Below are 21,252 nucleotides of genomic sequence, written 5' to 3'. Positions count from 1 at the left end.
AGCAGATAGTATCCAATCCTTTTGTTATTAACGCTCTATATTTTTTGAAATAAATTAAGTAGTGAATATTACTATGCTTAGTCAGGTAATAACAGTATACACTCAGCATTATGTTGTACTTTTTCGTAACGTAACGAAATTCGTAAAAAACGTAACGAAATATTAGACAAAATGAGATCAGAAACAAGTATTTTTTTGATAAAATTTGTTACAGCAAATATAAAAGCTTACTAAATGTTCGTACCACACGTATTACAAAAAATGGTTAAATGAAGACTTACCGTTCTATATAAAATCGCTGATTTTACTGCCTGTTACGAAAAAGTAATCCCACAAAACACACACGTTTTCACTAATTTTCGCGATAGATGTTATGGCGGAGACGTCAGGCCAACAGCCATTCAGAGTGCAGCTATTGTTGTCCGTGTAAAATAAATACGGAATTGTTCAGAAACCATGGGAAAGTAGAAATAAATCGTAACTAAAGAGTAAATAACGAAATAGTAAATGAGAGCGACTCATTTTGTTTTTTTGCTTTAAATTGCCAATTCATTATGACACCCCATAGAAAATCAATTTGATACAGAAACTGCGATTACTGTAGAACGATAATACAAAGAAATTTACAATAATTTAGTTACGTATCGCATTTTATGAAACAAAAATACATGAAAAAGCTAGGGTGGCAAACAGGTTTTTGTATGAAAGGTAAAAAAGGACTATTTTTAAAATATCTAAATATTTGGTAATAAGTAGGATTATAGCTATAATTCTTCGTTATCTTAAAGATTAATATTCATACTTCAAAATTGTGTGTGTGTTTTTTTTGTGTGATGATTTATAAATATAAAACTTTTGAACTGTTTCAAAGCACACTTTTTTTTTCGAAATGTACATTTTTTTTGAGAAATACTCATAAAAAAAACGTCCATTTCTATGACCCGTGTTTAACATTCTAGTTTTGGAATACCGGTTTAATTTTAAAGGATTAAAAATACTTAGATGATGACCGTTTTGAATGTTTGTATTTATTTATTCAAAGTACAATATAAGTATTAGGTGTTTAGTTTAAACGCGAAATGAGTATTGGAGTTGAGTGTGGTGTTTAAGTGTGTTATAGACTCGTAGAATATGCAAGCCTTACAATGTCGTGGCGGATTGGACACAATAAATGGTGCTGAATGATGTAAAGATAATTCAAAGGGCTGATTATCGAGATTTACGAAGGCTACTGTAGATTTGGCGAAAAAATGTATACTGAAATTCTACTTATCTGAAATATGCTTAAGAGTAATTTGCTGGAATCTAACACCAACTTCCAGGATGTTAGGTCGACACAAATGTACAGTCAGCGTCAAACAGTTCGTCACACTCAAAGTAGCCAAAAAGTTATCAACACGTCTTTGTTACAATGAGGGTTTTCGCGATTGAAAAATCCACCAGATGGCAATACGTAGACGCGAGGTCCAAATGCTGCGTGATTGGTGGATTTTGACATATCTGTCTATGTCATGTCAAAAATAACCAATCATGCAGCATTTGGACCTCGCGTCTACGTATTGCCATCTGGCGGATTTTTCAATCGCGAAAACCCTCTGTCAACTTTTTGGTCACTTTCGGTGTCACGATGTATTTGATGCTGACTTTACTCATGGAACTTCTAGACTCTAGAGAAAACAAGTTATTTCTCTTATCAGCTTGTTTAAAAAAATATTTTCCTTAATATTAGGAAGTCCGCAAGACGTACAGGGCTTCGAGCTTTGTACATAACAAGTGCTTTGACATTAAGACTGCTGTAAAGGGGTAATACGACATGAGACATCAATCGAACCACCGCATTTTAATTCATTATCCATCAATTAATATAATAATACAGAATAATTAAGAATTAAACTATAGTGGAGCGTTAAATTTCCCACTTAGATGTTATATGAGTGAGAGAGATAAATGATTAAAAAGTTAAATGTCTCCCTGTCGATATAAATAAATGTTAAATGGAATAATAATTAAATCATTATACATCAACTTTGTTATTCGTAGGTTTTTAAGTAATTTTATCTCATGACTATTGTAAGTGTTTCGCATCACTTGATTTTGTATTTCTTTTATTTTACGTCAATATTTTTATAGGGAATATTTTATACGTACAAATTATTTCATGGTGCAGAGGATTTTAAATTATTAGAATGATAGGTACATTTATAATTTCAAAATGTTACATTTATTTTTTTACATGACATAGATGATTTATTGGAATGGATGGAAGATACAGTGTGTATGAAATGTCACAATTCTTTTTAAATAAAATATACTAGTTGTATGTGTAAATGATGACGTCCCTCTCCAATTTACCGGATGAAGAGTAATGTCACAAAAAACTATTTGCGCAAATAACGAGGGATGTCGCGTCGCGGGTAGTCGCCAAAAAGCAGTTCCAATGCTAAAAGTATAGCATGTATGTAACGAGAAATGCTGAAATGTGATTGTTGTAAGGGTTTATGGGCCACTTTACTAGGTCTTAGGTACAGTCAGCAACAAATAGTTCGTGACACCCAAAGTAGTCAAAAGGTTCGGGCCACGTCTTTGTTACATAATAATATGTGTTGTCAAGTTTTTGGCCACTTTGGGTGTCCTGAGGGCCTAGTGTGAGTTTTTTTCAAACGCGCTCACTAGTGAGTGCGTCAATAAATGACATTAAATGTTTGACGGATTGTACAGCTAGCGGGAAACTTTCAAAAACGAAAATTTTCATACATTTTTTAAATGCACTCACTAGTGAGCGCGTTTGACGTAAACTCACACTCAGCCCACTGAACTATTTGACGCTGACTGTAACCACCCATTAGGAAAATGCATTTTGATGTTAGATTTAATTTTATAGTGATCGCACTGTTTATTAATCATGGCTGTTATTGTGTTTATCCATGAAGAATGTACTTATTGCGATCTAGTCATTTAGTACTGCATATTTTAAAACGGTGAAATTATTTTATAATTAAATGTCTCGAACCTGTTTATACAAAAAAAAAAGATCAGTTATACTCAACTTGCGGCCCGCAAAACTTTTATAAATGTTATGCAGCTTAATTTTTTTTATTAACACTAAGAAAAAATCACGATATACCGCCCGAGGCCACAAAAAAGGTTGAGTATCGCTGCAATATTACTATACAATTATATGAACATCTCATTAACATTCCGATTACATTATCAAAATCATATACTATTGTAAGATAAAAGAAATCAGAGCATTTATAACATTATGTATTAGGTCGTTTCATTAAAGCTACAATGAATGGATTAATGAAGTAAATTGAGTGAGTGATATAATTATACAAAACTGATAGTTTTTTTGTAACGACCCTATAGATTTCTTGTTGATATTTTATTTGTTCTATACATAACTGTATATAATGCTAAAAGATTTCAAATAATAGATTTACATAGATATTTATTGTTTTAAGGATGTACGATGTGCAATGTTTTTTGTAATTTAGCTAAAGGTGAATGAAATATAAAGAAATAAAATGAATGAAACACGATTTTTTATGAAGGTCTAGAAATAAAAGAAGGTATTAATTACTAAAACGTTTATTGGTGGGAATTGTACATTGATTACATTCAAATCACAGATCTTTTCAAATTCACATAACAAGTATGAATCCTATTCATTCATTCATATCACAAAATAATATGGCGATAATAACGAGGTTCAACAGAGGTAGTTTATGCACAAAATAATTTGGTTCACAAAAAATACCCTTAAAAAGTTAACAAGATCATTCTTACGCTAAAACATGAAATAATACGAGTATAATGAACAATAAAAATACGACTGCCGTTTGTCGTGTCGAGTTCACGAAATATAGTAACATATTTAGAAGTACCGTGAATGGGTTTCTATAAAATACTCCAATACAGATCTTGGCCATAAAGATATAAAACAGATCTTAAATGCTCAAAGAAGCCAAAAGCTGCCTCATTTCTTTGACATCACTCATCTTGATCAGATCTCTGAAGGCTCTAACGCACGTGGCTTCCTTCTCCAGGTTTTTAGATACCTGGTGCGCTCTCCTGGTTATCTCCTTAGGGATTCCAGCGAGACGAGCCGCGTTGAAACCGTAGGATTTTGGACACGCGCCAGGGGACAGCTTGTATAGGAAGGTTATGGTTTCCTCAGGGATGTGGTCTTCGTTGTCGGCTGTTGACTCGTCCGTTTCGACCATGCAGGCCTGTGGAGAAATGCAATCAAACGTTTGAAATCTGTTTGCTGATGGGCGCTTTGTTTTTGTCTACTGGAGTTCTGAGATCTTCAATTACAGTACAAACATTTTATTTTATGTTCGGTAATTATCATCATCATAAGGTCAAGAAATTAAGACAGTAGTAGGTATATATCGTTTCATCCACGAAGACGTGCCCCACCAATTTTTGGGGAAAGCGCGGGGTGCGGGGAGTTTGATCCGAGCAATCCGAGCGTCATTATTGTATATTGTGCGTGTGCACTCATGGATAATTTAGCGTGTACCGATAACACTCAAACATTAGCGGATGAATGGTGAGGCGCGTCTTCGTGGATGAAACGATCTACACCCCTTCTGATCCACCGCACTACCAAACCACACTACCAGTAGTGCCGTGGGGAATATTTTTTCCCTTCTACACTACCAAGCCAGTAGTGTCGTGGGTAATTTTTGAGGGCCTTACATCTTCATTCCCATCGACACTACTACCATAACTGAATGTAAAATTTGCAAAATTTTGGATTGTTTTGTAATAAATTATGTTTATATGCAACCCTAACCTCTGTGCAATTTTGCAGTTTGACGAAATTTACTGAAAATAAAATGTTACCTAAAAGGGCTTATGTATTGTTACGGTAAATTTACAAGTAAAGCGCTTTCAAATGATACCAAACACGGCATATTTATCTTAAGGTTTGGTAGTGCAGTGGGTCAGAAGGGATCTATACGCTAAGTTCAACTAAATAATGATAAAAAAAATTAAAGGATAAAAAGTAATAGCATAAAGTCGTTGATTGGATTGACTATATTTGAGACCAATGGCGACAGCCACCAAGTTCCTTAAAAGACAGTCTACGCGATAGCCGAGGAAATTCCTAGTAAAGTTGTCTGAGTACTGCAAGCTATTACTAGCCATCTAAATGTGTAGCTTCTGCAAGTTACTTAGCAAGTGAAACTCACCATATGGCCCAACAAAACGCCAGGGTCTGCCGCGAAGTGCTGTACCAACGAGTGGTAGTGCGTCGAGAACACGGTGCGAGGCCCGCGACGCGCCAATTCTGCGCACACGCCCGAAGCTATCGCCGTGCCGTCGTATGTCGAAGTTCCTCGCCCTGATTAATGAACACACATTCCCAATATTTGCTACTATTGGTAAAACACTCGTAATATAAACAAAAAATATTTAATATCTTTAATTGCCTCAAACATGGTGTTGTTCTCTTATTACAAAAAAGTTAAATCTAGGCGCAGATTTTTAGTCGGCCGATAGTTGGGCCCGATTTTAATTTCTATGAAAATCAACTGGCAACTGCCCGACTAAACTACCGACATAACTAATCGGTGGTCTGTGCCTAGGCTAAACGTGCGATGAACACTGGTTTAAAATGTCATTTTCATACTAAATGTCAATTTAAACTGGTGATCAACTCGGGTATAACTTTTTGTAATAAGGGGGTATGAGTAAAAGTTTGTGAACTTTATAAAACTCCCGCTTGAGCAACTACTTATTATAATTTACATTTAAATAAGTCGTTTATACGCCCTAGTATTACATTTTAAGATTCTTAACGTAGATATGGAATCAGCGTTAGGTAGAAGCAGAGTGAATACAAATGAATAGGTCATCTTCTCACATACAAACCGCGCTCGGGCGTTTCTATGAAGATGACCTACTCATTTGTATTTACTCTGGTAGAAGCTAGGCTGTGTGGTGCAGAAGTCAGTAATCTGACCTAACGTGTGTGTGACCTGAAACTGAACCCTGTGTAAAAGTGACTTACCCAGTTCATCAAGTAGCACCAATGAATGTGTAGTGGCATGTTTAACAATGGCGGCTGTCTCGTTCATCTCCACAAGGAAGGTGGACTGGCCCGACAGTATGTCGTCGGACGCGCCCAGCCGAGTGAAGATGCGGTCTACTAAGCTCAAGCGGCACTCTTGCGCAGGCACGTAGCTACCCTGAGGGTAGAATGGAACACTTGTGGTGAGTTTTTACTTTTTCTTTGAAATCAAAATAAAAAATCAAAATCAAAATCAAAAATATTTATTCAGTTTAGACCACAAGTGGCACTTATGAACGTCAATAGAAAATAATAAAAAAAGAAAAAGGTAGCCCTTATGGGGCACTTCACATGTCTCCTTATCTCATTATTAACCTTATCATATTATTACATTCATCTCACTCTTGTAGCGGAGTTTTGGGCTAACTTTGGGTTTGTTGTCGACAAGAAGAATTGATTTCACTATCAGTTTTCTATCTTTTAAATATCGCTATGGTTAGTAGTAGACTAGCAGATTTACTACGGTGCGGGAGCATTTTTAATCTTTACGAATCAAGATCTCTGCTTACAATTTTGTGAGACCAAAGCTTGCTTGCATGGAATACAATTTGTCTCAGATCATTATAGATTAAAGCCTATATTTATGATCTGATTCTGTGTATAAACAATAATACAGTAGTTTTATCAAAATCCATTTAGTTCTTTTTTGCGTAAAAGAACAAAGTAAACATCCATCCTTCCACACAAAATGTTACATTTATTAAGTAGGATTATAAAATTAGAATGAAGAAAGAAATACAGTTCACGCTCATGTTCTACATACTCTTTTCGTACCTCAAAGCATCGTAGCTGACGTTATGCCAAGTTAAACATTAGTTAATATTACAATAGCATTAATAAATATCTTACCAAATGTGCAAGAACGGTCAGCAAGCCGACCTGCCTCATGAGGGTTGACTTTCCTCCCATGTTGGGCCCGGTAAGCAGCAGCAGGCTAGCACCATCAACTCCAAGCTTGGTGTCGTTCGGGATGAAATCGTTCACGATCGGAATGCATGGGTGCCGCCCTTCTGTTATGTTTATGTACGGCTGGAAAACGATAAACAGTGATTAATTTGAACTTCATTTGTATTACACTAGCTTCTGCCTACGTCTTTCATTCGATAAATTATTACATTAAAATTGATCAAAATCTGTGTTTTCTCCACAAGTAAGCAAGCTTGCTGCTTCATAAATAGAACAGCTTTCGGTTGGTGTGATTATGAACAAGAACTAGACTATGTTTAAAATCAGTATGCGGTTCGTTATTGGGAAATATCTGACATGGTTTTCCGTATTGGTTGTAATTCCATTATTAACTTTTATTTAGTGCTCATTATGGCAAGGCATTTGACGTTTTGGGAAGAGGTCATTGGAGAGGAGAGACCTTTTTAAAGGTTATTTTAGTAAAACTTCAAAAATCCTTTTTAAAACAAAATGAAATTATAGATGACCCAAGCTGAACTGTCCCACCAAACACAATGACAGGGGGGCGCTACCATCGTTCAACTATATGGTTTCCAACATGGCAAAAATCAGAACCAGCGATCCGGTATTGACGGTGGCGCCCCACTGTCAATGTCATGCATAGGACAGTTCAGTATTTTGGAACTATACCTTTTGATTACTATCAAAGGTGACTTCAGGCAGGCATATATCGCCGCTCTGTTGGCGAGCGAACTCCGTAAACGATAGTAGTATGTCTAATGTAGATATGCACTTGACGGCCGACTCCCATTGGTCGTAAGTCGAGGAGAATTTCTCGAATATTCTGCGACTTAGATCCTTTAGTACTGAGGTCTTCTGGTCTTCGGCTGCTATCATGCGGGCTAGCAAATCCTGTGGGTGGAGAGATTACATCAAAATCCGTTCAGTAGTTTTTGAATTAAGAGTAACATCACGCATCTGATATTATTAGTAGACAAAATATGGCAACTTTTACTTTGGTATAAAAAGTTTCTTAGCATAAGTCAAAAAAATTGACTTTTGTTGGCAACTTCGAATATAAAAGTATAGTATTTTATTTTTTACTATTAGCAACATTCTTTGTTTCTGTCTCTCACAACGTGTGTGCGAATCAATATTGTTTGATTTAAATCATGCAGCGCCTACATCTTGAATTTTATGCAAAGTAAGGTTTCCTCTGCTTTTTTTAACCTTGTTGCATTTATAATGAGATTTAACTTAATTTACACAAAACCTACTTTAGTCTCAGCAGTGGAGAACCTTTCGTACCCTTTCCTGGTGCCCTCCAACTGGTAGTCGCCGCCGGCGCAGCGAGCGTGCCATTCTCAACCCTAAGTAAAGCACATAAAGCTTACCTTAGTCTCAGCAGTGGAGAACCTCTTGTACCCTTTCCTCGTGCCTTCCAACTGGTAGTTATCGAGTTAATACCCTCGTTTCACGTAAAAGCGTGCCATTCTCAACCTTTAAGTAATAGCACATAAAGCTTACCTTAGTCTCAGCAGTAGAGAACCTCTTGTACCCTTTCCTGGTGCCTTCCAACTGGTAATCGCCACCGGCACGGCTCGCGGCGCCCTGCGGGACTTCGATTTGATACCGCTTCTTGTCTGACCCCACGTAGGAAAGCTGTGTAAAAATATGATGTTACTGAGATTTATTACATAAAAGTAAATTTTATATTTAAGTAAGTTTTCTTTTTACTTTTGTTGTGAGTAGGTGGTGGAAATAAGACTAAAACGTAGATTTCTAAAAGGAACTGTTAAGGATAAAAAATGTGACAACGTCCCTAGCGCGACGGTTAAGAATCAATACCATCTATCTCAAAAAAGTCAACTTTACAGGAGATAAAAAAAACGTTTCATCGCTTCAGCTTATAAGTTACTAGAAATGTTAAAATCGCTAAAAAAGGTAAATAAATACTGGAAAATGTTATGTAAACTTAGATTGACGTAATATTGCCATATACCAAGATAACTTGAGTTAGATGGTATTGGTTCAAAAGAGTTAAAAAAAATATATTTATCTACTAGATAGGTGCTATTGGACAAAAATAACTAGTAAAAAATCAAGTAGCTTATTAATCAATAACATGAAATGAGGTTGTTAAATACCTTACATTAATTTGTATTTTACAAATGAGGCAAAGAATCATAAAAGTCATGGCATTCTGCTGGTAGAACTAGTTTGAGTTCTTGCAGATGTTGGTTTTTTGACGCACTGTAAAGCCTCTCAGTCTCACCCAGAACCTCGGTCACACTACCGTACACCGTCTTTTAACTTAGTGAGCTGGCTTAGCTTAATAGAGTTGTCTCTTGCGAACACTTTGGAGCCTTGGTTCCGCTCTATCGCCTTTTGAATAAGAGTACTATTAGTTAAAGTTGTGAACATTTTGTCAACTTTATCTCATGTATTTCTGATTTTCAACTTACAATTATCAAGTTCTCATACGCTATAAATATAATGGAATACGTCTACTGTACAATGAAAGTAAAAAATACTGAATAAAGTAACTTTTTACCACCTTTCTGTAATTCTTTGAGGAGAGATAGACAATATTGGCAGAAAATTTTTCGTGCTCTTAACATAGGTGGTATTTCTATAGCAAATAACTTTGGAAATACTGTGAATATTGAGATAAGAGTGTGAACAACCTGTGCCAAATTGGACTTTAAATCTATTGGCATTAAAAAGTGAAAACCGCCAAAACTTGAGATAGATGGTATTGATTCTTAACCGTCGAGCGGCTACTTTCAAGAACTAAAATCTTCATGGATTTTTAATGCACTTACCAGTGACGGTATTACGAGATCCACGAATGTAATTTGAAGTATTTTAAATTAACATACACCCACATTGTGACACAATTTTTATTCTGAACAGCTTGTGTAGTTATAACGCAGTTTTTGCTGAGCAAAAATGACAAATAGTTATTAAAATTTCTAAGCGAGTCGCCTCTCAAATTAAATCATAAATAACTTGGAAAAATCGAACTGCCTAAGGCGGGAATCGATGAAAAGTAACAAAGCCAAATACTGAAGTCCATTCATTTCTAAAATTTTCCCAAAATAATAGTCATACTTACTCGACACTTAAAATATTTCTCCTGCTCACTGAGATATTCCTTGAGTTCCTTCTCGATGTCGCCGATGAGCCGCAGCGTGTTGTCGTACTCTTGATCCACTCCTTCGCCGGGCAGTATTCGGCCTTCTTTCTCCGCTTCCTTTTGGTTGAAGGCTTCCTGTTAAGGGAATAGGGGATTTGTAGCTTTTGAAATAGAGTATGTTTCATTGCCATAAAAAATATTACTTAAATAATGGTCAAAATAAAAGGTTCGTGTGAGGTACATACAAATGACATTTTGTAGTTTCGAGAATATATAGCACATGTCTTAAATCCACAAAAAGATATAATCAGATAGAAAAGGGCATTGATAGGTTTGGAAAATAAGGTTCATCTATTTTAACCAAAAGAACAAAATTAAGACACAATCAGCCGAGCTATCATGTGCACTATGATAAAATATTATCGATGATTTTAAACAACAAATATAACGGCTTATCACGTAAATCGATAAAATGGCGCGATAAATGCTTATCACAGTGCGCATCCTAGGCCTACAGACTACATTTTTTATTGCAAAATAACCCGTTACAACTACTTAAAATATCGTTAATTACTTAATATTCCTTCGTCAGTGCTTACCTTGAAGAACTTCAGAGTATCCCTATAATCCGGGAACTTCCCATCAGGACTGAACTGTGTGATTCTCTTCAACAGTCCCGATTCTACATCTTCAAACAACTCAATCAATTTCAGAGCAGCAGTGAACCCGTTCAACACCGATATGAAGTCCAGAACCTTCCGTTTGGAGTAGGTCTTCTCTTCGTAGAAGATGGCGCGAGCATCTGGATGGTGCTTTGAACGTTTCAAGTTGCCTAGGGCGTGGACTCTGCAATTAAATATTTAGTAATATGAGGCAGCTGTAGAAAATGTATAAAATATTTTTATAGACCAATCAAAGTCCTACTGATTGTGAAGGCAACATAACCTGTCTAGTTTCTACACGGCTAACAGAAATTCTGTACGAATAGATATATGATGGGGAAACATACAGCTGTGTGGCTTGGAAATAAATGACCAGAAACCAGTCTCTAATAAATAATGACAGGAATGAGCAGCAGATAATCGCCACACAAAAAGGGCTTTAATTAGTTTAAACATTTAAAAATTAATAGCGTATTAAAACGAAAGAGGGCCTTGAAAGGAGGTAACTTGTATTGCAGACTCTTGGATCTGTCCCTGTGAAGCGTAGGAAGTCTAGGCCATTATTATTTATCAATCCTCTGTGTTTCTTATCATTTATTTTTGCAAATAGGCTTTTTATAAAGCACTTTTACTCGTCCCATTATTAACTCTACTCCTGCAGTGGAGACTAAATGACCTAATGATCATTATAAATATCTACTTACTTGGCCAAAAGCCTCTCCAGGTCTGGCAGAGTGGTCAAGATGTTCTTGGCCTCTTGGCACAGCTCTTGGTTTTCAAACAGGCACTTGACTGCCTCCTGGCGCTCTCTGATCACGGCCAGGCTACAGCTTGGCGCACACACCCACTGGTATAACCATCTGTGAAAACGGGAATAATATAATATATTGCCACCTAAATCTTAACATCATTCCCATGTTGTAAGGTCGAAATTTGTACAGTTCAGGCGAGTTTATGATTGTTTCAACCCTTTATATGACTGGTGAATATGTTGCTACCATAATTTGAACCTTATTCTTTTCACCATAAGATCGTAAACTTATAATTTATTTTACATTAGCCTTATAGAGGGTTAATAGTCTTCTAGCTAGTAAGCATATTGCTTGGATTTTGACAACTTACATTATATTTCATCAAACTCTACTTATTTTTGCATGAGATAGTAGCAAAATATTGGCTTTTGCTCTTTCGTTGCGTCATTTGTAGCCTCTAGATTCGGTTTTGTGGCAAAGTAAGCACCAAGTTTTTCCAAGTTGATAGAAGTGATTATCAGATGAATATAGCAACATACACTATGGAAGTATAGTGTACAAACCTTTTCCCCATAGCCGTGGAACAGAAGTTCAATTTCTCGTACAAACACCCATCGTCCTGCACTATCCTCAGATTCCTTAGCGTGATCGCGTCCAAAACCATCGTGTTGCCGCCTTCCCATCGATTTTCAGCTTTCTCCTCTTGCGATAAGGTCTTGTTTAGCACGTCAGGCGGAGCGTAGGTTTCGAACTGAGACATGCCTAGTATTTGTATATCTAGTAAACAGTCTGTTAGGTATGAGACGCAGCCGCCTAATGCTTTGATTGCTAGTGAGCAGTGGGCAGCCGGAGTGAGGCCTAGGGCGTCGCCTGAAAACGAAAATGAGCCTTATGATAGTCAGGATTGAATTGATTTTTGAAGAGTCTAAAAAGAAGAGGCTTATTTTAGACAGTAGGTATACCTACGACAGTAGACAGTGCGTACTGTTACACCTTGAAAATGTTGGCTAAACTGCTGAATTGTCATCTCAACCTGCAGAGTGAGCATTTTTATGATGCAGCAAGCCTGAACCTTCAGTTCAGAGCCTCAGTTCGATCCGGGCATCCAAGCAGTAAACACTTATCTTAATTTTGGGAGTTCAATCAATTGCAATTTAAAAAGAACTTACTAACTTACCTTCATGCAAATAAGGTTTGATTCCCTCCGGCCAGTCGCCATCAACATTAGTCTTGGAGTACTTCTCAGCGAGTATCTTGAGTCTTCTCAAGCGGCCACAGTGATTAAGGCTCGCATCTCGCGCTATAAAGGTTTTATTATACTGCAAATTACACCCTACCTTCATGCAAATAAGGTTTGATTCCCTCCGACCAGTCGCCGTCAGCATTGGTCTTGTAATACTTCTCAGCGAGTATCTTGAGTCTTAGCGCTATGAGAGTGCGTACTGAATAAACACCCTACCTTCATGCAAATAGGGTTTGATTCCCTCCGGCCAGTCACCATCAGCGTTGGTCTTGTAATATTTCTCAGCAAGTATTTTAAGGGTCTTTTCAGGCGGCCACAGTGTTTGAGGCTCGCGTCTCGCGCTATGACAGTGCGTACTGAATAAACACCTTACCTTCATGCAAATAAGGTTTGATTCCCTCCGGCCAGTCGCCATCAGCAATGGTCTTGTAATACTTCTCAGCAAGTATCTTGAGTCTTGAGGCTCGCGTCCCGCGCTATGACAGTGCATACTAAATAGACCCTTACCTTCATGCAAATAAGGTTTGATTCCCTCCGGCCAGTCACCATCAATATCAGTCTTGGAGCACTTCTCAGCGAGTATCTTAAAAGTTTTCTCAGGCGGCCAGAGGTATTGAGGCTCGCGTCCCGCGCTATGACAGTGTGTGCTGAATAAACACCCTACCTTCATGCAAATAAGGTTTGATTCCTTCCGGCCAGTCACCATCAGCGTTAGTCTTGTAGTACTTCTCAGCGAGTATCTTAAGAGTCTTCTCAGGCGGCCAGAGGTATTGAGGCTCGTGTCCCGCGCTATAAAGGTTTTATCATACTGCACTATATAATACACCCTACCTTCATGTAAATAAGGTTTGATTCCCTCCGGCCAGTCGCCATCGACGTTGGTCTTGTAGTACTTCTCAGTGAGAATCTTGAGAGTCTTCTCAGGCGGCCAGAGGGATTGAGGCTTGAGTCCCGCGCTATGAAGGTTTTATTATACTGCAAAATACACCCTACCTTCATGCAAATAGGGTTTGATTCCCTCCGGCCAGTCGCCGTCAGCATTGGTTTTGTAATACTTCTCAGCAAGTATCTTGAGTCTTGAGGCTCGCGTCCCGCGCTATGACAGTGCATACTAAATAGACCCTTACCTTCATGCAAATAGGGTTTGATTCCCTCCGGCCAGTCACCATCAATATCAGTCTTGGAGCACTTCTCAGCGAGTATCTTAAGAGTTTTCTCAGGCGGCCAGAGGTATTGAGGCTCGCGTCTCGCGCTATGACAGTGCATACTAAATAGACCCTTACCTTCATGCAAATAAGGTTTGATTCCCTCCGGCCAGTCACCATCAACATTGGTCTTGTAATATTTCTCAGCAAGTATTTTAAGGGTCTTTTCAGGCGGCCAGAGGGATTGAGGCTCGCGTCTCGCGCTATGACAGTGCGTACTGAATAAACACCTTACCTTCATGCAAATAGGGTTTGATTCCCTCCGGCCAGTCGCCATCGGCGTTGGTCTTGTAATAGTTCTCAGCGAGTATCTTGAGTCTTAGCGCTATGAGAGTGCGTACTGAATAGATACCCTACCTTCATGCAAATAGGGTTTGATTCCCTCCGGCCAGTCACCGTCAGCATTGGTCTTGTAATACTTCTCAGCGAGTATCTTGAGAGTCTTCTCAGGCGGCCAGAGGGATTGAGGCTCGTGTCTCGCACTATAAAGGTTTTATTATACTGCAAATTAAACCCTACCTTCATGCAAATAAGGTTTGATTCCCTCCGGCCAGTCGCCATCAGCGTTGGTCTTGTAATATTTCTCAGCAAGTATCTTGAGTCTTAGCGCTATGAGAGTGCATACTAAATAAACACCTTACCTTCATGCAAATAAGGTTTGATTCCCTCCGGCCAGTCGCCATCGGCGTTGGTCTTGTAATATTTCTCAGCGAGTATCTTGAGAGTCTTTTCAGGCGGCCATAGGGATTGAGGCTCGCGTCTCGCGCTATGACAGTGTGTGCTGAGCAGTTTGCTCACGCGAGGCGTTGTGCTTTTACGGTCGTAGATTACCTGTGCAAAACATATTTATTTATCAAAAGGCGAGTATCTGTTTACAACATTTAAGCCACAGAACGTTCCCTGCTGAACAGCCTCCCCAATGATTTCCAGATTGTCCCATTGGTAGCGACCTGCATCCAGCACCTTCCTGCTTTATAAGGTAATATTTCCACTCTATTAGTCGATACCTGGCCTACATTTTAGAATCTTGTTGTCCCATTGGCCGTCAGTTCTGCGTGCTATGTGCCCTGACCATTGCTTCCGTCTTTCTATGTCAGAGACTTAAGTTCGTTTACGGATCTTCTTATTCTGACAAAGAAACACACATAATAGCTCCATAGCACGCTGTGCAACTTTGAACTTTATTAGGTGACAGCTTAAGTCACGTTTCAATGCCATATATCACCACTGGTAACACATTCATTTAACCTCCAAACATTATAGTAACTGATCATTTTTGTATAATTACCAGAACAGGCGGGTAGTGAGCCAGTGTGGTGAGCAGTCGCGAGGAGTGCTTGTCGTCTTGGAACTGGCCCAGGTGGAAGATGCCGATGGAAGTGTCCAGAAAACACACGCCGAACTGGCTGCAGCTCGCACCTTCCTGGAATAGAAATATCGGCGTTGTATGAACGACATCAAGGTAAGAACTAGCCTCTTTTGTAGTTGTATTCGGTGCTATTTTACAACAAAATTTATAGTTTGTACTCTGTACATTAAAATTCCAGTGGGTTTGACACCATACTTAATTGATACTTCTAATCTTCTCGTGGATGTTGCGTAGGGCGACTATGGGACAAACATGAGAACATTTTAGGCCTCCCCAACCCCTCTAGTCATCGTGAGTAAGAGGAATTTATCTATTTATTCAAACCTTTAAGTCCGCCACTTGTACAACACCTTGCGTGCAGGTGACGTACAAGCGGCAGACTTAATGCCGGAAGGCCTTCTTTAAGTCAAATGGAATGTAGACCAAATCCTCCAATCAGTGTGGGCATGATTTATGACAGAGTCATGCACACGCAGTGAAGAATAAAATGACTTGCCGGAATATTATCCGCGCAATGACGCGATAAAAACTTATCGCAGCGCGCATCCTAGGTGATGATGAATAAACACCAGTAGGCCTAAGATGCGCGCCGCGATAAGCGGTTATCACGCCAATTTATCGATTTTGCCCATACATTTTGGCGTCGATTAAAGTTATCACGGCGCGCATCTTAGGTCTACAGAAGACATTAATATTACCTCCTCAGCGATGGCCATCATATACGAAGCGCCCGCGTCGGCCGGGCCGGCGTCCTGCAAGCCGCAGACTTGAGCTCCCCTCACTGCCACCTGGCATATCTCGCGACGCACCACCTTGTCCCATTTTGTGCTGTGACCCACTGCGATAAGGTTTGTTTTTGTGTGATCATTAAGAAGTTACAGTGCAGATGTGTAGCCTAAATTATAATACAGGGAGGCCTCCCTCCTAATATTATAAATGCCAAAGTAACCCTGTTTATCTGTCTGTGTCGCTTTCACACCTAAGCCACTCAACCGATTTTAATTAAATTGGGGTAGAGATAGTTTCAGTCCCGGGAAAGGACATAGGATAGTTTCTATCCCGGTTTTTGAAACAGGGACGCACGCGAAAAATTTTCACAATACATAATTAATTAATTATATGTATAGGTACTTATTGGCTGTAATTCTTGTGACAATATACAATAACATATTTTTCAAGGTTTTCTGGCGCAAATTTGTGACGTTTGTCACTTAAAACTAATTTATATGCTGAAAATGACCTTTCAACGTCCACTGACGTTACCGGACAGAACTTAAAATTTGGCGCCATTTCTGCCGAGACCTCTTCAGGCAGAATTTGACTGGTGCCGTTGATAAATGCGTTAACTTTTTTTATTTCTTCGAGACACGGATTTTTATACAAAACAGCATTTAATTTGCATTTTAACATGAATTTGATTTATTGTTTGTTAAAAAAAATGAATTTTAGCGAATGTTTTTCGATAATAAAACGCAAATCCAGGAAACGTTTTTATACGACCGGTCACTTTTCGGTCTTCATGGAATGGTCATTCATTTTCGCTCCGCAACCCCCCCCCCGTATGAAGGTTACTTTTTATTCAAAAAGGTTAAATTTTTTTATATTTCTGGTAATTTCTGACAAGACCCGACTGGCAACACTGCGCTCTCAATGCGCTCTCGCTGTGTTGATGTTTGGTGTGGGGACGGCGGCGAAGTACAACACGTCTAACATGTATAAATACTAAAATAAGCACTGTCAATGAAAAAGTACCAAAATATGCAATAACGCTATAAAAATAGCATTATATGCGTTTGCATATGCAATAATGCAAATGCATATAATCCGATGTCTAGTTATAACATATTTTGTTGAACTTACAAAAGGGATATGTAGTGCATATGGACAGGTAAACTATGGTTATAGATCGTTTCATCCACGAAGACGCGCCCCACCATTCTTCTGCTAATGTTTGAGTGTTATCGGTACATGACAAATTATCCATGAGTGCACACGCACACTACAATAATGACGCTCGGATGGCTTGGACCAAACACCCGCGCTTCCCTCGACCAAAAATTGGTGGGGCGCGTCTTCATGGATGAAACGATATATACCTAATAAGTAAAATTAAAGACAACAATGTAAACTTACTCTTCTTACACCTGTCTTGCATCATATCCGGCGTTTCGGTCTGCTCCACCCTCGCGACCTTGAATCCTTTTGACACTAGTGTGGAGGCCATGCGGGAATACGCGCTTTCTGGGAACCCGGAATGGGCAAATGCTCCCTGAAAACATAGTTTATGTTTATCCTAGACTGCATCTTACTTATCACCAGGTACGATTGCGGTCAAATGCCTGCCTTTTCCAGCATAAAAAAAAGTAGTGGCACAGATCCTCTATCTAGCATCATTGACTGAAGCCTGGATAGGAGTTTTTGTTAATGGTCAGGCTGAGAACTTTCCAATCTACACTCCTATAAGTAATGGACACTGATTCCTTAATCTCCAGAAACATTACCAGAAACCAGGAAAGGCTGCTAGCTTTCTGGGATTTACAAGGGTTTGTTGCAGTATGAAGAAAATACAAGCGAAAGTATACTAAGTAAACAAAACATGTCGATTCTTTAAATATTAATCTTGAGCTAGTTTTACTTCACTTTATTTTTTGTGACTTCAGTAATTAAAAGCAACCAATAAGTGATTTCATTCAAACCACAATGTTCATAAGGTCTTAGACTAAAGCAATTCTAATTATTTAAGGTGCTTTGCCATACCTTCATATAAGAGAATCCCAGTTCATTAACTCCCACAGCTGCATCCATGTGGTACAACTCGTAAAACTTGCCCACTTTGAAGAACAGCACACAGTCAAAGTGGGAAGACTTCATTTCCCACCACTGGCGGTGGGCCTGAAATTATAAACAAACACACAATATTATTATAGGAATTAGTATGAGAAAACATATTTTATTATTTAAATTAGATTTTTTTTTTGCACTATACTGCTCTGCTCTGTTGCTTAAAATGGACTTGATCTAAGACTACTTTATTTTTTCATGATGATTATGGGTAAATAGAGAAAAGAGACTTAAGGTCTAATCTTTCTTCTAATGGGGTTTTATTCTATTTAACTGGACTGGCACAAACTTATTTAAGGTATTGTCAATTTAAGTAAGATCCATTCAAGATTTAGTCTTTATTCTAGCTTGATTCAATTAACTCTAATGATACTCACAGGAGTCTGTTCATTCATAAAATCGGGCGGCACAAACAATGTGCTGGGGTCGTAATCGGGATGGTTCGGTCTCCGCTTCTTTGCATCCCTGATCTTCTCCGGCTTCAGCCATTCCAGCTTGCAGTGGGTCCAGTTGCCTTCATCCGATGTGGATTCCTCTTGTGCCTCTGATTTGCTTGGGGTTGCTGCTGGTCTATTGAAGACAATCAAATATTTTTTGCTGTACTTGTTGATAGCTTTTCTCTTTATTAACAGTAGTTAACAAAATGAAAAATATAAAATCAAAACTCAACTAATCAATTTTTTGGTAATTTGATATACTTAAAAATCTTTCTTGAAACATACTACTGCTTTAGGGATGTGTTCCAGTGCTATTCAAAGTATTTTATTATTATTATTATTTATTGACAAAGATCTACCAACAACACATCTTTCTTTACACAAACAAGTAAAGCATGCAATGATAACAAGACCAAAAGATGTGTCTTTAAAGAAGAAAAGCTCTTAGCCTCACAAAAAATCTGTAATACTGTCTTCTGTCCTAGTTAATAAACAAGTACCAAACCAAGACTGTTAATTCTTTCTATCATCATCATCAACAGCCTTTTACAGTCCACTGCTGGACTATGAGCCTCCTCCACTATAGTGGAATTCTTTCTATACCACATTCTAATGTTTTATCTATAAAACAATGTCTAATCTTTAGTTACCCTTTACTGCTGGGTGTCTTGGCCTTGGCCTTACTAGCCTTTGGGGATTGGTTGGGCTCATATTTGAAGCTATCCTGTAGCTTCTTCTCCAAAGAAACTTTCTCCTTCTCTTCAACTTTGTTGTCTGCTGAAAGGTTTGGAATTTAAAAATCACTTATAGACATTGCAATACAAGAACTATTGCTGGTTTCGAGGGAAAATCTATACAGACATGAATGAATGCTATGAATCATTTTGTCAAGTTTCTCTCTTTATCAAACCAGTCCGCTCAGCATTTTATTTTTCCAACTAAACTAAATGTCATTTTTGATTAAATAATTTATTTTGCCAATTACTCGACATACTGTTGATTTTGTTTTACTATAAGTTAGATGGATGGTAACATGGTTAATAGAAAGCTTACCTTTATTCTCAACATCTGAGTCATCAGAATCCATGGGGTTGAGCCTGATCCTCTTCCTCCTCTTTGAGGCAATCGGCACCTCCTCATCGCTGTCATGATTGTTCACCTCTGGCGAAGGGGTTGGCTGCCTTTCGCGCTTTTTCTCTTAAAAATTGACAGAAATTGTATTATTTCTATGAGAAATACGCAACAGAAAACCTGACACAACATAAACATATGGCTGTGAATTACACCTAGTAATATGTTAATTTCTGAATAGAAATTAATGAAATATAGATATACATTAGTGATATTTGAATTTTGAACTTACTTTCCGTTTTCTTATCTTTTTCTTTGTTTACCGAGGAATCTAACTTAGGACTGCCGCCGGCATCATCATTCGCCTTGACTTTCTTGTTCGCCGGCGGTGTTTTGGTAAAATAATTGAAAAGCGTATTAGATGCTCCAGCACTGTTTCGTTTAGACATCGTTTTAATTTACGATATTCATTAAATATCGCGATATTAACAAAAATCTGCCAGTATTTTTGCCTGTTTTTTGCACGATTTTTGGCGCACTAACAGCTGTCAATGTCAAAAAATAAGACAGATTGATTTTTTAAAAATCTAAAAAGAAGGAATCACGATTAAAAGTCTTCGAATATAAGTTTGCCGCGAAGGTTTGAAAAGTTTTTAAATAAGGTCAATGCAACTTTGAGTATTGTACCAGACAGGAGGTGCAGCGAGCGTTCTTTGTTTAGCTACAGCGGGAATATTCAGTGTAGGGTAAGAAGGTACAGTAGCTAGTTTTAAGGAGTTATATTAGTTCCAATGAAAAAATAATGGTGTCAAACTGCCGACTGAACTGTATTTTTGCTTATGTTACCAATCGTTAATTTTGTGTATTATTTAAAGTCTAAACAATCACAGAGCATTAATAATATTATTATTACTTGATGAGCGTATTCAGAATCGGATGCAATGCCTAAATACTCTTGCTTGTCGTCGGCCTACCAAATGAAACAAAGTTTTATATCATTCATTTTTTTATTTCTGGTACATGTTAGTTATTATCTAAAACTTCTTAGTTATAATAAAATTATTTATTAAATTAAAAATACGTACTAAATCGAATAGTTTTGGTGTCTTATGACGGCACATGAATCATTGTAATCAACCATACAAAATGGCATTGAAAGAATTAAAATTAAATACAATAAAATTAAAGATAACACCAATAAATTATGTATAATATGATACAAAAATAGAATTGTATTTTAATAATGTTTACTAATTGATAGGAATGTTTATTAAATAATTTCATGCTGCACTCACTAATGATACAAGATAACAATAAATATATAGTTAAATAAGAACTGGACCTATGAAGTCATAAACTTAAAATTGAAATAGAGATATGACTAATGTGATATTGATTGAAACGTTGCAACTTTGTATTATAATTGACCGATTGTTATTTTAATCCTTCAAGGCCCGCGAATCTAGACACAATAGATAATCAATTGTTATGACATTAATTAATGCCGTCTGGGACTCAAGCGGCTAAGGATGTTTTGAAACA

General features: G+C 37.8%; 1 protein-coding gene across 2 annotated transcripts; it reads right to left on the bottom strand.

The window, feature by feature from the left end:
* Positions 1–3,573: 3,573 nt before the first annotated feature.
* Positions 3,574–20,289, bottom strand: Msh6 (DNA mismatch repair protein Msh6). 2 transcript variants are annotated; one of them, XM_028300559.1, is made up of 19 exons: positions 20,003–20,289; positions 19,693–19,836; positions 19,290–19,416; positions 18,580–18,772; positions 18,119–18,253; positions 17,495–17,630; positions 16,060–16,199; positions 15,281–15,415; positions 14,634–14,823; positions 12,108–12,414; positions 11,497–11,652; positions 10,730–10,976; positions 10,110–10,265; positions 8,519–8,653; positions 7,682–7,903; positions 6,935–7,114; positions 6,026–6,203; positions 5,205–5,356; positions 3,574–4,232 (listed from the first exon to the last, which is right to left on the bottom strand). In XM_028300559.1, the coding sequence occupies exons 1-19, from the start codon at positions 20,157–20,159 to the stop codon at positions 3,951–3,953; spliced, it is 3,372 nt and encodes a 1,123-aa protein (XP_028156360.1). In that variant the 5' UTR covers positions 20,160–20,289; the 3' UTR covers positions 3,574–3,950. The 2 variants fall into 2 exon arrangements, with proteins under 2 accessions (XP_028156360.1, XP_028156361.1); XM_028300560.1 differs by having other exon boundaries at positions 19,290–19,413.
* Between the last annotated feature and the right edge of the window lie 963 nt (positions 20,290–21,252).

Source organism: Ostrinia furnacalis, unplaced genomic scaffold (assembly GCF_004193835.3).
Source record: "Ostrinia furnacalis isolate ACB-3 unplaced genomic scaffold, ASM419383v2 OfSCF0767, whole genome shotgun sequence".
In the NCBI taxonomy this organism is placed as follows: domain Eukaryota; kingdom Metazoa; phylum Arthropoda; class Insecta; order Lepidoptera; family Crambidae; genus Ostrinia; species Ostrinia furnacalis.
The sequence above is the reverse complement of the archived record's forward strand: the minus strand, read 5'-3'. Positions and strand labels throughout refer to the sequence as shown.